Source organism: Onychostoma macrolepis, chromosome 05 (assembly GCF_012432095.1).
Source record: "Onychostoma macrolepis isolate SWU-2019 chromosome 05, ASM1243209v1, whole genome shotgun sequence".
Lineage (NCBI taxonomy): Eukaryota > Metazoa > Chordata > Actinopteri > Cypriniformes > Cyprinidae > Onychostoma > Onychostoma macrolepis.
The window spans coordinates 13,238,941-13,252,013 of NC_081159.1; the positions used below are offsets into that span (position 1 = coordinate 13,238,941).

The 13,073-nt window shown below is 35.4% G+C and overlaps 1 protein-coding gene and 1 long non-coding RNA gene across 4 annotated transcripts in view; one reads left to right on the forward strand and one right to left on the reverse strand.

Moving 5' to 3' along the window:
• arid3c (AT rich interactive domain 3C (BRIGHT-like)) overlaps positions 1-13,073 on the reverse strand; it is an 86,363-nt gene that overhangs the window by 5,325 nt on the left and 67,965 nt on the right. For both annotated transcript variants that reach the window (XM_058776779.1, XM_058776780.1), the window contains 3 exons: positions 5,156-5,339; positions 2,751-2,995; positions 784-1,071 (listed from right to left, as the gene is read on the reverse strand). In XM_058776779.1, coding sequence (XP_058632762.1) covers positions 784-1,071; positions 2,751-2,995; positions 5,156-5,339 — 717 coding nt within the window. The remainder of the gene's footprint in view (positions 1-783; positions 1,072-2,750; positions 2,996-5,155; positions 5,340-13,073) is intronic.
• Positions 3,594-9,389, forward strand: LOC131541189 (uncharacterized). 2 transcript variants are annotated; one of them, XR_009271423.1, is made up of 3 exons: positions 3,594-3,975; positions 5,073-5,191; positions 8,831-9,389. It is a non-coding gene; the product is annotated as an uncharacterized LOC131541189 (long non-coding RNA). The 2 variants fall into 2 exon arrangements; XR_009271424.1 differs by having other exon boundaries at positions 5,076-5,191.

Genomic DNA, 13,073 nt, shown 5'->3' on the forward strand with positions numbered 1-13,073 from the left:
AAATAAAATCTTTTTCATGAATTCTTTCAGTATTGTTTTGAGAATGTCTGATAAACCCTTATTATTCTCTCACAGCTCACACTGATCATAGTGTAATAAAATAAAATAAAAGTGTCATTCATACATTTAAAAAAAAAAAAAATTCCTTCAGTTTGATAAGGGAAAAACTGGAAGGCTAATGTTTTGTCATGACAGTCAAACCCTAGTGAAAAATAAATAGACTAAAATGCATTTGAAATACATTTATTTCATGCTAAGTATACTACAAATACATTTACATATTTATGTACTTATTAAAAATACCCCGCAATTGTACTTTTGGCATACTAAACTGTTATGCTTAAAGTCTGCTAAACTGGAACAACTAATTTTGTACTTTAATTTTGCACTTTAATTGTGTGGAAGTAGTGTTGAAGTCCAACTAAAGATATACTGTATATTTGATTGTGCTGAAGTGGAATTATTGCAAGTACGCTTCAGATACCCTTTAAACATCTTGCTATTCAAGGATCATTCAGTCCTCATCAATAGGGACCATTAAAACACCTTTAGGCTTAGTATTAAAAATGTGCATTGTGCACTAGTTCTCCAAATAAAGTTTAATTATTATTTTATATCAGTAAGTCTCAAGCGATATGTCAGTAAATATGTCACCAGATTTGAACTATACTTAGTATGAAATAAATGTATTTTAAATATATTACTTTTTACTCAGGAAGCTAAGGCTTTCCGAGCTACCATAGGCTATTTGTGATAATCTACTGAACATATCTTTGCACTCACCTCTGTTGTTCAGTTTGATGTTCATGGGTAGCTGGGTTGCCATGGCGAAGAGATTCTGCTGTAATGCATGTTGCATTATCCTCTGCTGCTCCTCTGCCATGAGCATCACTTTCTTCTCCGGTGGCTCTCCAGACTCCAGCTTCTCCCGCAGCTGCTCCAATGCGGCCGCCTGCACAGCTGCTGCAGCTGCAGCCTGAGCTGCAGCCGCCTGAGCTGCACTGTGGTGGCTGGCCAAAGACACAGGGATGCCCACCCTGTTAGTCAGGCAGCTGGACAGCATGGAGTCTTCTGTGGAGCAAGAAAGCATCATGAAGTACTTTTCAAACTTTGTTTTAGGTGGCAGTACACTTTAACAACAAAACAAATATAGTGGACCATCTAACTAAATCTAAGTCCTAAGTCCTAAATCTTGGAAATTTTCTACTAATTTAAGTAGTGGACAAGTAATTTATACCTTATACATTGAAATATCCTCATTTTTACGAGGTGTGGCTTAATTTTGCCACACTGAACAGTGAAGCATAACAATTGAGAAAAAAGAAGCCCTTTTTTCACAAATGTATGTAACACAATGTTAGGAGTTGATTAATTTAATGTTTTTGTGATTTTTTTTTTTCCTTTTTGTGATTATATTTACGATTCTGTTCAATGGTTTGGAGACGGTCTTTGTTTTTTCCTTCATATTTTTGAGTAAAATCAGAACTACTGTGAAATATTTTTACAATACAAAAAGAACTGTTTGATTTTAATATATTTTAACATGTAATTTATTCCTGTGATGGCAAAACTGAATTTTCAGCATCATTACTTCAGTCTTCAGTGTCACATGATCCTTCAGAAATCATTCTAATATACTGATTTGCAGCTCAAAACATTTCTTCTTATTATAAATAATGAGTAATATTCTTTGATGAATAGAAAGTTCAAAAGAACAGCATTTATTTGAAATCTAAATATTTTGTACTATTTGAAATGTCCTTACTATCACTTTTGATTATTGTAATGCACCCTTCCTGAATAAAAAACAAATCTCACTGACCCCAAATTTTTTAACGTTTTGAATGGTTAGTGTATGTTATTCTTTTTATATTTTATTTTATTTATCTGACATTAATTTTGATACTGTAGACCTGCTTCACTTCAATGATACTTTCAATTGTATATTGCAAAACGGTTTTGCAAATTAAAAGGAAGTTATTCCGTAATCTGAATACAGCATTATATTCTACAAATTTAGGTTTATAAATATGCTGCAATAACATCCTCACAGGGAGGTGTGAGTATGAAACACAAGTCATGAGATCTATTTAAAGCTGCTTTGTAAACACTATAAATACTGTCAGATTCGTAAGGTTCTTTGATCCTTAAAGTTGCGTGACTTGTCTTTTTCCATATGGGCACATTACTGAATCATGAAGCAGACCATGTTTCTTTGTGTTTCATTGCTCCTGCTGGTGTGATGCGGAAACTGGTAGAGTGGGCAAGAGGAAGTCCTGCAAGCTGTTTCCTGTCTGCTCTGATGACCATTCAGGCCACAGCATAGAATAAGCGTGAGTAAGATGTGGCAGTGTTATTGTGTAAGAGAGATGACTTCTCCTTTGGAGGATTGAGGTTGTAATTAAAATAATAACATTCAATTTCCTGATAAGGAATAACATTTTCTTTCTCTTTCTTTTCAAAAATCAACAATGAACAGAATGCAATTGTTTTTTGTTATATTATGCCTAATGTAATTTTCATTTTTATCATTTAATTTTAGGATGCTATTATTTCATCTATTTTTCTTTGTAGTCTATATTATTGTATTGATGCAGCAAAGAATTATTGTGCAAAAGAGGTAAAATGATGTTCAACTATATTGGGAAAAAACATACTTGAAACAATAAAATTCACCTTAATATTAAAGCATTTTGACATTGAAAAAAAAAAAAAACTATGTTGTGAGAAAGGAAAAAACAAACACAAACCTTTCTTGATGACAGGGGTCTGAGTCATGTGCCCACCGTTGGGAGTGGGCATGCTGATGTGGGGCATCTGGAGTTTTGGGGAAGCCAGCAGGGTGGGGGTGCCAACGGGGGAGTAGTTAAAGAGGGTGGAGCCATAACTCTGTCTCCGGCCTTCGCGACGGTTGCTGTCGATAGCTGCCTGAAGCTCCCCGGGAGAGCTTAGTCCCCGCTTTTCACATTCATAAGGATAGAGGTACTTCATATACCTGTAGACAAGAAAAGACAGAATGTGAAGCTCGTTCTGTGATATATAACCTAATCACAATGACACTATAGCTAATTTACAGTTGCCCTAAAAAGTGTTTAGATACTTAAGTTACACTGAAATGGTACATATCGGTCACACTTTATTTTAAGGTCCAGTTCTCTCCATTAACAAACCATTAATTATTACTTTTGCCTCAATAAACTCCTAAATTGCTGCTTATTAATAGTTAGTAAGGTTGTTGTTAAATTTAGGTATTGTAGGATTAGTAATGTAGAATATGGTCAAGCAGAATATGTGCTTTTTAAGTACTAATAAACAACCAATATGTTAATAATGCTTATAAGCGACTAGTTAATAGTGATAATTGGTCACTATACCAAAGTGTTACCTAAATATCAAACCTAAATAGTGGCATCTTCAAATAAATGCTCAGGATGTTTACTCAGAACAAAGTTCACATTTCTGAGCCACCTTTTCTATGACATTTGACCAGAAGATCTCAAAGTGATTACACAGGTGTCCTAACACTGGTGTAGTTCATGACATTAACTATATGTTCCACTGACAGCTGACACCAAAAACCCTTTGCCTTCATTTTGAACTGTACATCTATTATTTTAATAGTTATCCTATCATTTATTTATAGACAAACTACATCATTCACATTTTTGAGGAAAAAAAGGACAGAAACATTACACTACAATGTAGTAAGTGCACATTCTTCCTCTCAACAGTGCGTTGAAATCCAGATTTCTTGCATTCCTCTATTTACATGCCTGGGATGAGAGGCCATCTGTTCAACTGTCAATTTTTTTTTTTTTTTTTTATTAGGTTCATGATCAACCTAATAACGACTGCCTTCAAATTCCATTGTGTGACATGACAGCCTACAGGGCTACATGAGAGCTGGATGCCTTAATGCTCTTAAATGACAGTGCTGAGAGTGGACTTGCACAAACAAGTTCATGTGTTCCCCAGGTACGTCAACGATTTACACAAAGTAGAAACAGAACCCGTGCTACATTTCTGAAACACATACAACATGTCATGTTTTCATGAAAGGAGTTAAATATTTGAGTCAAATGTAAAATTGACTGAAATGCATAAAGTTGAAATCCGTTTATTAGGGGTGCTAAAAATCTGTCAAATTAATTATATGACAACAGTTAATTAATCAAATTAACTGCAATTATTCACATATACACTACCATTTAAAAGTCTGGGGTCCGTAATATTTTTTTTTTAAATAATAAAAAAAAGTATTTATGAAGGCTAAATAAAATTGATCAAAATTGACCGTAAAGACTTTTACATTGTTATAAAAAAAGATTATATTTTGACTATTTATTAAAATAAACATTCGTTTAAACAACAACAACAAAAATCATTCTGAAACACTGATAGAAAGAAAAAACTATTTCTGAAGGATCATATAATGGCTGCTGAAAATTCAGCTTTGCCATCAAAGGAATCAATTACATTTTAAACCCTTAAAATATAAAACAGTTATTTTAAATTGTAATAACATTTCCACAATATTACTGTTTGTTGTATTTTTGATCAAATAAATGCAGCCTCTGTACTAAGCATAGGAGATTTCTTTCAAAAACTTAAAAAACCTATCCTACACCAACTTTTGAATAATAGTATATTAACACCCAAAATAACACTCCAGATAATTCATATTGTGTTAAATGAGTAAAGCATCTTTAGAAATCAATATATTGTCCATAGCAATCCATTTCACAGTCAAGTGCGTCAGCGGTTGTTCTTTTCTTCTGAGCCTTTATACGTATGCTAAATGAATTTTGGCCATTACATTAAGTCTTACTGTCTTTAGGTTCTTTCACCCTAAAAGCCATGTTTTTGACAATAATCAATTGTACTATATTAAGTTAAATTGCGAGCCCTAGTCTTTTTAAATTCACATTGTGCTGATTTAATAATGCACAATGCTTAACTAGCATTATTGTTTGCTTGATGGATCTCAATTTAGCAGTACAAATCTCTCTCTCTCTTACTTCTACCAAACACTGTCAAATACACTCTCCTCTTCACTCTCTTTATGTTAAAAGCAGGTAATTGAATTGGATGAGATAGACAAGAATCAACTGGCAGTTATCAACAGGTTGTTCCCGACTGAAGTTATCTCACTCACTGTGTTCGGAGGGTGAAAGCCGCACTGGTGATGGAGGTAGGGAGGTTCAGGCCTTTGGTAATCTCGCGCCATATTTTCTTATTGATGACTTCCACTAAGCCGCCTTTTTCGGTGACAAGCTTGTAGAGAGTGTAGAGATCCAACACCTGCTTGGCCATGATAGGAATCCGATTCACTGGAGTCCCTGCAGGAGCCGGGGAAAAAAAGCACAATATCCACAATCAATGCCATTAACTCAAGCTCATTGACGGGCCTCTCGGCCTCTTATAAGGCCAATCAGTCAAGCATAAGTAAAACGTCCGACAGCTTCCCACTCCACTTAGCAAAAATATCACTTTTTGCCTTCAGTCAAAGGTCTGCACTATCCGTTTTGCCTTTAGTCAAAAGAAAGACCTGTGGCTTCTTATTTACGTAGAAGTAAAATCTCAATCATTCAAAATTCTCCACACTGTACACTCAAAGTGAAAATCATTTATCATGATCTAATATGCACCATAAAGCCTGAACAGCAGTGGAGATAATAATTTTGACTATAAAGCGCAAATGGCTTTTTAAAAGAGAACAAAAGTTGCCAAACATCTAAACTCTCAAATGTCGATGCTTAAACACTGCTCTCCTTCCCTCTGCCAGTTCATTTGTTGAATGGAAAAAAACCTTGGTGATAATTTGTGCTCACGATTTAATGTTAGGTTGTAATGTGCGAAGAGGATAAGCCCTTTGTGTGCATCTGAGACCGCCTGACCTCAAGATAATTAACCTGTATTTTGCTGATAGAGTTCTATTGTGCCCATTGGATTTGCCATAATAGCAATCAATACGTAGAGAAATATAGAGCAAACAACAGCAAGCAGAGCCACAGTCTGAAAAGAGCAAAGAGAGCAGAGCTATGGTCTATCAAGGTAAAAACACATCAATTAAGACTTGTAATTACGGCTTCATTTTGCCTCTCTGGCATGTGAACTAAGAGACACTATTAAAACTAAAGATTTATCTGCCTTCTCTCTGAGACAATGCTGGCATTAGATCTAAAGTAGCACAAACGTCTAAAACAATCGATTGATGTTTCTAACTTCTCCTCAAACTGACCACACAAGTCACTGAAGTAAAAGTAAGTATCAAGGGTCTTGATTTGAAAAACCCGAAATGGTTTAGAGTGATGGTTCTCAACTGGATTTGATTCGAAGCACATACTTTACACTGGAAATCAAGTAGGCTAATGACCCAACACAGTACCGATATATTTATTGTACAAAAAACAACACTCTGAAATGTATTAAATAAAAATTATTTAGATAAGATTAATCTTGGTGTAGAACACAGTGGCTGGCCAAAAAAATCATTTTGTGCCATATAAGCCATATAGGCCTATATAATATGCTTTTCCCTTTTTTTCAAACATATTATTAAAATGTATTAACAATTTTGTAAGCAAATTGCATAGCTGTGCCTGGAGTGTAAAACTAATGTACATGCTCGGTGTCTGCAGACATTGTTTTTGGCCAAGCTGACATGCAAAGCTTGCTATTATTATTCCCAGCCTATAATTCAATCAATCATTGTGGCAAGGGGTAGTAATATGTACTGTAATATAAACATTATTTTGTGGGTTTTAGAGAAAATGCAAAGATGAAGGATCTGTCCTCTGCAACCAAGGAGGATATTATCATAATGGCTAGACACTGCTCATATGCTGATTTTGAATGGTAGCATTTTCTGCTGATTTATTGCAAAACACTGTGAAACAGGTACCATGCAGAATGGGCCAAACAAGACAAGTGAGCTTTTTGACAGGAGGTAGAAAATCACCTCAATGTGTGACTTCTTCAAAATAAAAAAAATGCTTCAACTTCAACTTTATTTCAAAGTTTTTGGGAGGCTTTGCAAATCTGAAAAAAAGGAGAACTAATGAAATATCTGTAGTAATATCTGATTGTACTGTAATCAGTGTATTCCTATGAGCTTTTAGTTTTTTGCATAGTAAAATAAATCCAAAATAATTCCATAATAAGCTGTTTTTTTTTACCTTTTCCCCCAATAAAATTTTGTCAAGTAAATACTTAAATCTTAAATTTTGTGTTTTCTTTTTGCCAATACAACATATTCCTAGTTTAATTGAACTTCTATGGCCATTAAAAGCAAATTTTGTGCAAATATCCCCTCCGGACATCACTTCTGGCCTCTGTGTGTATGTTTCAGAGTATAGGTATATATATTAATTGTTTTTCTAAAAGCAAAACTAAATGCAAAACCTTCCCTCCTAAACCACTCCTTGCTTAACAAACCTTCAAATGTACAAAGTTAAAACACATTAATGCACAAATAATTATTTATTCCCATGCACAAAAGGCTGAGCGAAATGAGGCTGGAGCAATAAATAAAACTTGACTCCACAAAAGCCACCTTTGGACTGAATCTGAACCTGGATAAGCGTCTTTAAAACAAGATTTACGAGCGCTCGATTTCTGAGCTGATGTATTCATCTCCTCTAGTTCACTGAATAAGATGCAGTGAATAAAGGCCAGTACGAGCTTTTGTCATCCCAAACAATTTGATCTGGTCATGCATCATTATGACAATGAGTGATTGTGGAGTGCAGAGAAACACGTTTCGCCGAGCTCACATAGCTGCCTGCTGTTAATTGCTCACTGGCTAAAAAGGTTTAATTGAAAATGTGCTGAAGGGAATAAGCTGGTGTTGGGGCCAATCATCTATGTGGCTGCCTTCATCAGCAGTCTGCGTTTTAATCATTCACTTCAGCCAGATAATGGAAGGACAATGTGCCTGCGATTGCTTGGTCTTCCGAAGCATGAAATGAAGGGCTAATTTGTAAATACAACGCTAGAAAAAAACTTTATCCATGTGTATAAAACAGGCAAATTGCACTGACCAACAAGCCTGAATAAGTCCTCTATGATGAGTTTGTCAGGAACACTAGGTAGCTTTACATTGCATTTATTCATTTGGTGGATGCTTTTATCCAAAATGACGTTCAAGAAACGCTACACATTTGCCTACATGCTTTCCATTTCACTACAAAAACTGCAATCTCTTCCTAGGTTAAATCTTAGCAGAATGGCATTTCCACACACTTCAGGGGAGTGCTTTGGGAATGCGACTTCCATCCTATGGAAAACAGTGAAATTAGAACTGAAAATAAAAGACTCATTCTTCGAGGCGGCTCATGGCCTTTAGTTGTCTTCATTACTATTTCAGGTAATTATGAAAGCGTCGAATATTGATTTATTCAAAAGAAAGTGCTGATGCTGCCCTAAGATGTGATCAATTTATTGTTGCTTCCCTGTGGGAATCATGAATCAAAGTGGGAATTTATCAGTTTACAATGGGCAATAACACTTGCATTGTTCCTATTGCTTAAAGATTAGGCGTAGTAAATGAGCCCATCACTCCAAGTCTCTTCCACGATGGACGTATTTATTCTTTAGAAGCCATCAAGGCAACTTAAAAGAAAAGGATACAATTAAGAGATTTACATCAGTTGTTTAAATCTCATTTCTCTTCATATAATGAGACCACCATAGTATAGCCAAACAAAGAAAGTTTTCGCTGATAAAACCACCATAAAACAACAGACCATGTTTCTGAAAACTTTCCTGGAATCACATGATATCTCCATTTTGACAGAGGTATAATTTGCAGTACACGTTTCATTTACAGGTCTCAAACAGCTGGTCATAAATACTTCTTTCTATATAAAGCTCTCTGGGGGAGCAGGGAATATCATCTACATTCTTCCACGAGTGGAGTTAAACACAGGACTGTTTGTGTTGAGCTATGAAATAGAGGCAGCCATTTTGATGTGAAAAAAGATACGGCCATCTCAGAACACCGAGGGGCTTGCGACAGACGATTCGTATTTGACAGGTTATGATTGATGATGGCAAGGTTTGGGGGACACTGGGAAGGCCAGTGACCTCTGGTCTCAGGCCAGGCCTACAGGGGACAACAGTCCTGGCACGAATTCACTCACAGCGGGGGAGAACCTTTCGTCTATTGGTTTTTAATGTGTTCCGGACACATAGTGAAGCTGAGAAGATTTCAGCCAGAGTTTTCATTTTCTTACTATCGTCAAACTGATATTTGATCCTGTGACTGAACTGATGTGGAACGTCATTCTGGGAGAGAAATGCTGATTTGGAAACATTTTGCATTTCGACTATACAAAATGAACTACGTATCAATTATTTTTGTGAATAACGAAAGACGACATTTTGAAGATTGTGTTGTCCATTTTTCCTTCAAGCAATTACAAAAGGTTAAAATATTATTACAATTTAAAATGAGTGTTTTCTATTTTAATATATTTTAAAAAGCAATTTACACCTGTCATAGCAAAGCTGAGTTTTCAGCTGCAATTACTCCAGTCTTCAAAGTCACATGATTGTTTAGAAAAAAATATTATCATCACTGGTAAAAACAGTTGTGCTACTTCAATATCTTTACTGTCACTTTTGATTAATTCACCCTTGGTGAAAAAAAGAATTAATTTCAGATTGATTTTGAGAATTATTGCTTTGTTCATTTAAACTTTGACTGTTCCTTACACAAAACTATTCCATACAATGAAATAGACTCATATTAACTACTTTTAAGAGTCATTTGACACATTTTTCTTCATGTTTTTGTTCTATATATTTGTATGGGGTTCACAATAGAAAAACCATCATGAGGGTAAATGATGATAGATTTTGGGGTGAACTACTGCTTAAAACTTTGTTAGTACCAAAAAACAAACAAACAAAAAGGCAACCAGCTTCAGCAGATTTTTGAGTTTGCTCAACTTATTTTTGTGGAAGACTTTTGAGTTGTCTCAAATTTTTGTTGTATAAACTTAAAACAACAAGTTGAGAAAACTCAAAAGTCTGCTGAAGCTGGTTACCTTAAAATTTTAAGTTGGCTCAACTTTTTTTTTTTTTTTTTTAACAGTGCACAAAGCCAGTTATTAAAACTCAAAAATATTGCATTATAGTTAAGTGCACAACATTCTGTGCCATTCACCAAATACAACATTTATTTTCAGGCACATGGAATACACACTGCAGCTCAAAATACATATAAGACAGTGTGCCCTAATTGCATTCTGAAATCTTTACTAGGTTGAAGCTCAGATTGCAGTGAAACCAATACTTGTCAAAGATCTAAATATGAACTTGGTATCACTGATCATTGACCTTTTCTCTATTATAGTGTACTGCTTAAATTTACCTACCAAAATAACGGCAGGTGGATCGTTTGCATTCTGTCGTTCATCTTACTCATGTCAAACATATCAAAATAAGGCTATTGATCACCCAACATCAGATGTTCAGTTAATATGTAAATTTAAGAGAGAACTGAAAACCACAAAGCCACAAGTTAAGAAAACACTTAGTGATGAAAATAAAATGAAAAAAGTACACAATTACAATTATTACAACAAATAATAAAAAGAGTACATTTAAATGTTACCCTACATTATTTGACAAAACATTTTTATAGTCATGAAGCCATAAAGCTGTCAACCCCCAGATATTTGTAATTTTAGTTTATCAATATATAGTGTATTTCAGAACATCTGGAAAACAAATTAATTGCTTGTTTGTTTGCTTATCATGTGCTCATTTTTAATTGTATATTATTTTGAATTATCATTTTTATGAAGACATTCATATCAGCATGTAACCAACCCTCTCCAATAGTACCATAATCGACCCATAGGGGTTTGTGAACCCCCAGCTGAAACGCATTCTAAAGTAAAACACTCTAAAATAATACACTTTTACTCCATAAAATCTTAAACACAACATAAAGCAGTGCTGTGGTACAGACAATATTTGTCAGGGAATATTTGTAGTCAAAGAGCTGCAAAAACAAAGTTCAGGAAAACACTCTCAGCAAAGTGCAGCTTTTAATAAGAGCTGTAACGTGATATCAGCTGTTTGTGCTTGCATCTCAAGTTGCAACATGGCATTAATCTTATTCAATCCAAATATGTCTTGAAATCTCATTTATAATATGCAGCATGTCATTTGTAATACGATCCTTACCAAGTTTCAAACAAGAAAAACCGCTAACGGTGCGCTGCAATGAACATTGCAGCACGTTTCAAGATCTCACAGGAGTGAGTGGTTTCACTCTAGAATGAAAAAAACTTAAGACTCAGGATTATCAAATTATCACCTGTCACTGCTGAAGCTCACACAGACGTCTGATATTGCTAAGTGAAGGAAAATGGACCTGCAGCAACCATGTGTTACAAGAACATGGAATCTAACATAACAAATATAACAGCAGTCACTGACAAAATATCTCCTAGTACTACTGTGACTTTGACCAAAAAAATACACAATAAACACAAGCAAAATCTATGTTTGGACAGTAGGTCTTCAGACATAGGTTCACAAACCCCAGATACCCAGTGACCCCAGATCTGCCCCGTCTATTAGCATCTACACTGTAAAAAAAGGATTTTTCGAAGCAGTAAATAAAGTTCACTGGGGATGTGTTACAATTCTGTCTGTCTATTTAAAAAATGTTGCTTTAATTCAACGTGTTACTTGCTTCTTCTTTGTAACTATTTGTGAAATTTACTTGCAATTTCTAAATAAATTTCGAAATAAGTTTGGCCTCCAAATTGGTTAAAGGGATTTGTTGCGTACGACAGTTAGTGGAAGCTATTCACTTCAGAAGTCCTTTATTAACCCCCCGGAGCCGTATGGAGTGCTTTTATGATGGATGGATGCACTTTTTTGGGCTTCAAAATCTTCACTGCCATTATAAAGCTTGGAAGAGCCAGGACATTTTTTAATATAACTCCTGAAAGAGGAAAGTCATATACAACTAGGACGGCTTGAGGGTGAGTAAACCATTAGGTCATTTTCATTTGTGGGTGAACTATCCCTTTAAGTGTCCCAACTGAGCATGTATTGCTGGATAGTAGCTACTGTGAATCCTCTGTCACAATAGTCTCGTCCCTGGTGATGAACAGTTCCAACTGTCACTGACGAACCACCATATTGAATGACAAAAATGAATATGGTGGAAGTTAAATGGGAGTTCCCATTCTATTCATGCTGTCAGTTACATGGTATGATAACAGCTATAAAAGCTGTTTCATTTAACACCATGGAGACTTGATTGACAACACAACAGTAAAACAAGTATGGCAGGTAACCTGGATCATGTGCTGAAAGACTCATTTATGAGATGAAAATCCATAACAGATGTAATGAAAAAGACTTCATCCTAAAACCTCTGGGTTTTCGTTTAATGATTACTACTGATAGCAAACATTTGCGCATTTTATCCAATCTGTATAAATGCAAGTAAACTCTTGATGAGTGCACTGGGTGTTCTGATTTCCTGAGCGATGAAATCAATACTGATTTAGACATCAAGCATAAGAACAGAGGCAGCAGGGATTTAATTATATTTGATCTCATGCCTGAGCTGACGGGAAGAGCTTCACTTCGCTGCATTCAGGCATTTTTATGTCATGGCATCACCAGACTGAATGACTCCTCGCTGGCTGTCTTAGATGGATTAGTCCATGGCGCAATAACAACAGCATGAACCGCGATAAAACCTGCCCTGCATTCCTGTCATCACAAATTCAAACAGATGAGAAAGAGCTAAATGACAACTCAGCCCTCTCTGTCATCCGTTGCCTCTCAGGGAAAATAAATCATATATCCTGTGACCTGTAACTGCCTCAAACACTAAACCAAAGCACCAAGATGGGGTTCTGCTTAAAACACGAAAATCTGTTGCAAAGATGGTTTGACTAGTCAAAAATGGCCACACATGATGCATAAACAAATGTATTACAAAAAATGTGTCACTGGGATGGAAAGCTTCAGAAAAGACACTTTCCATACCATACATAACATACTGTGTAAAATGTAGCACAATTTTTTAAATT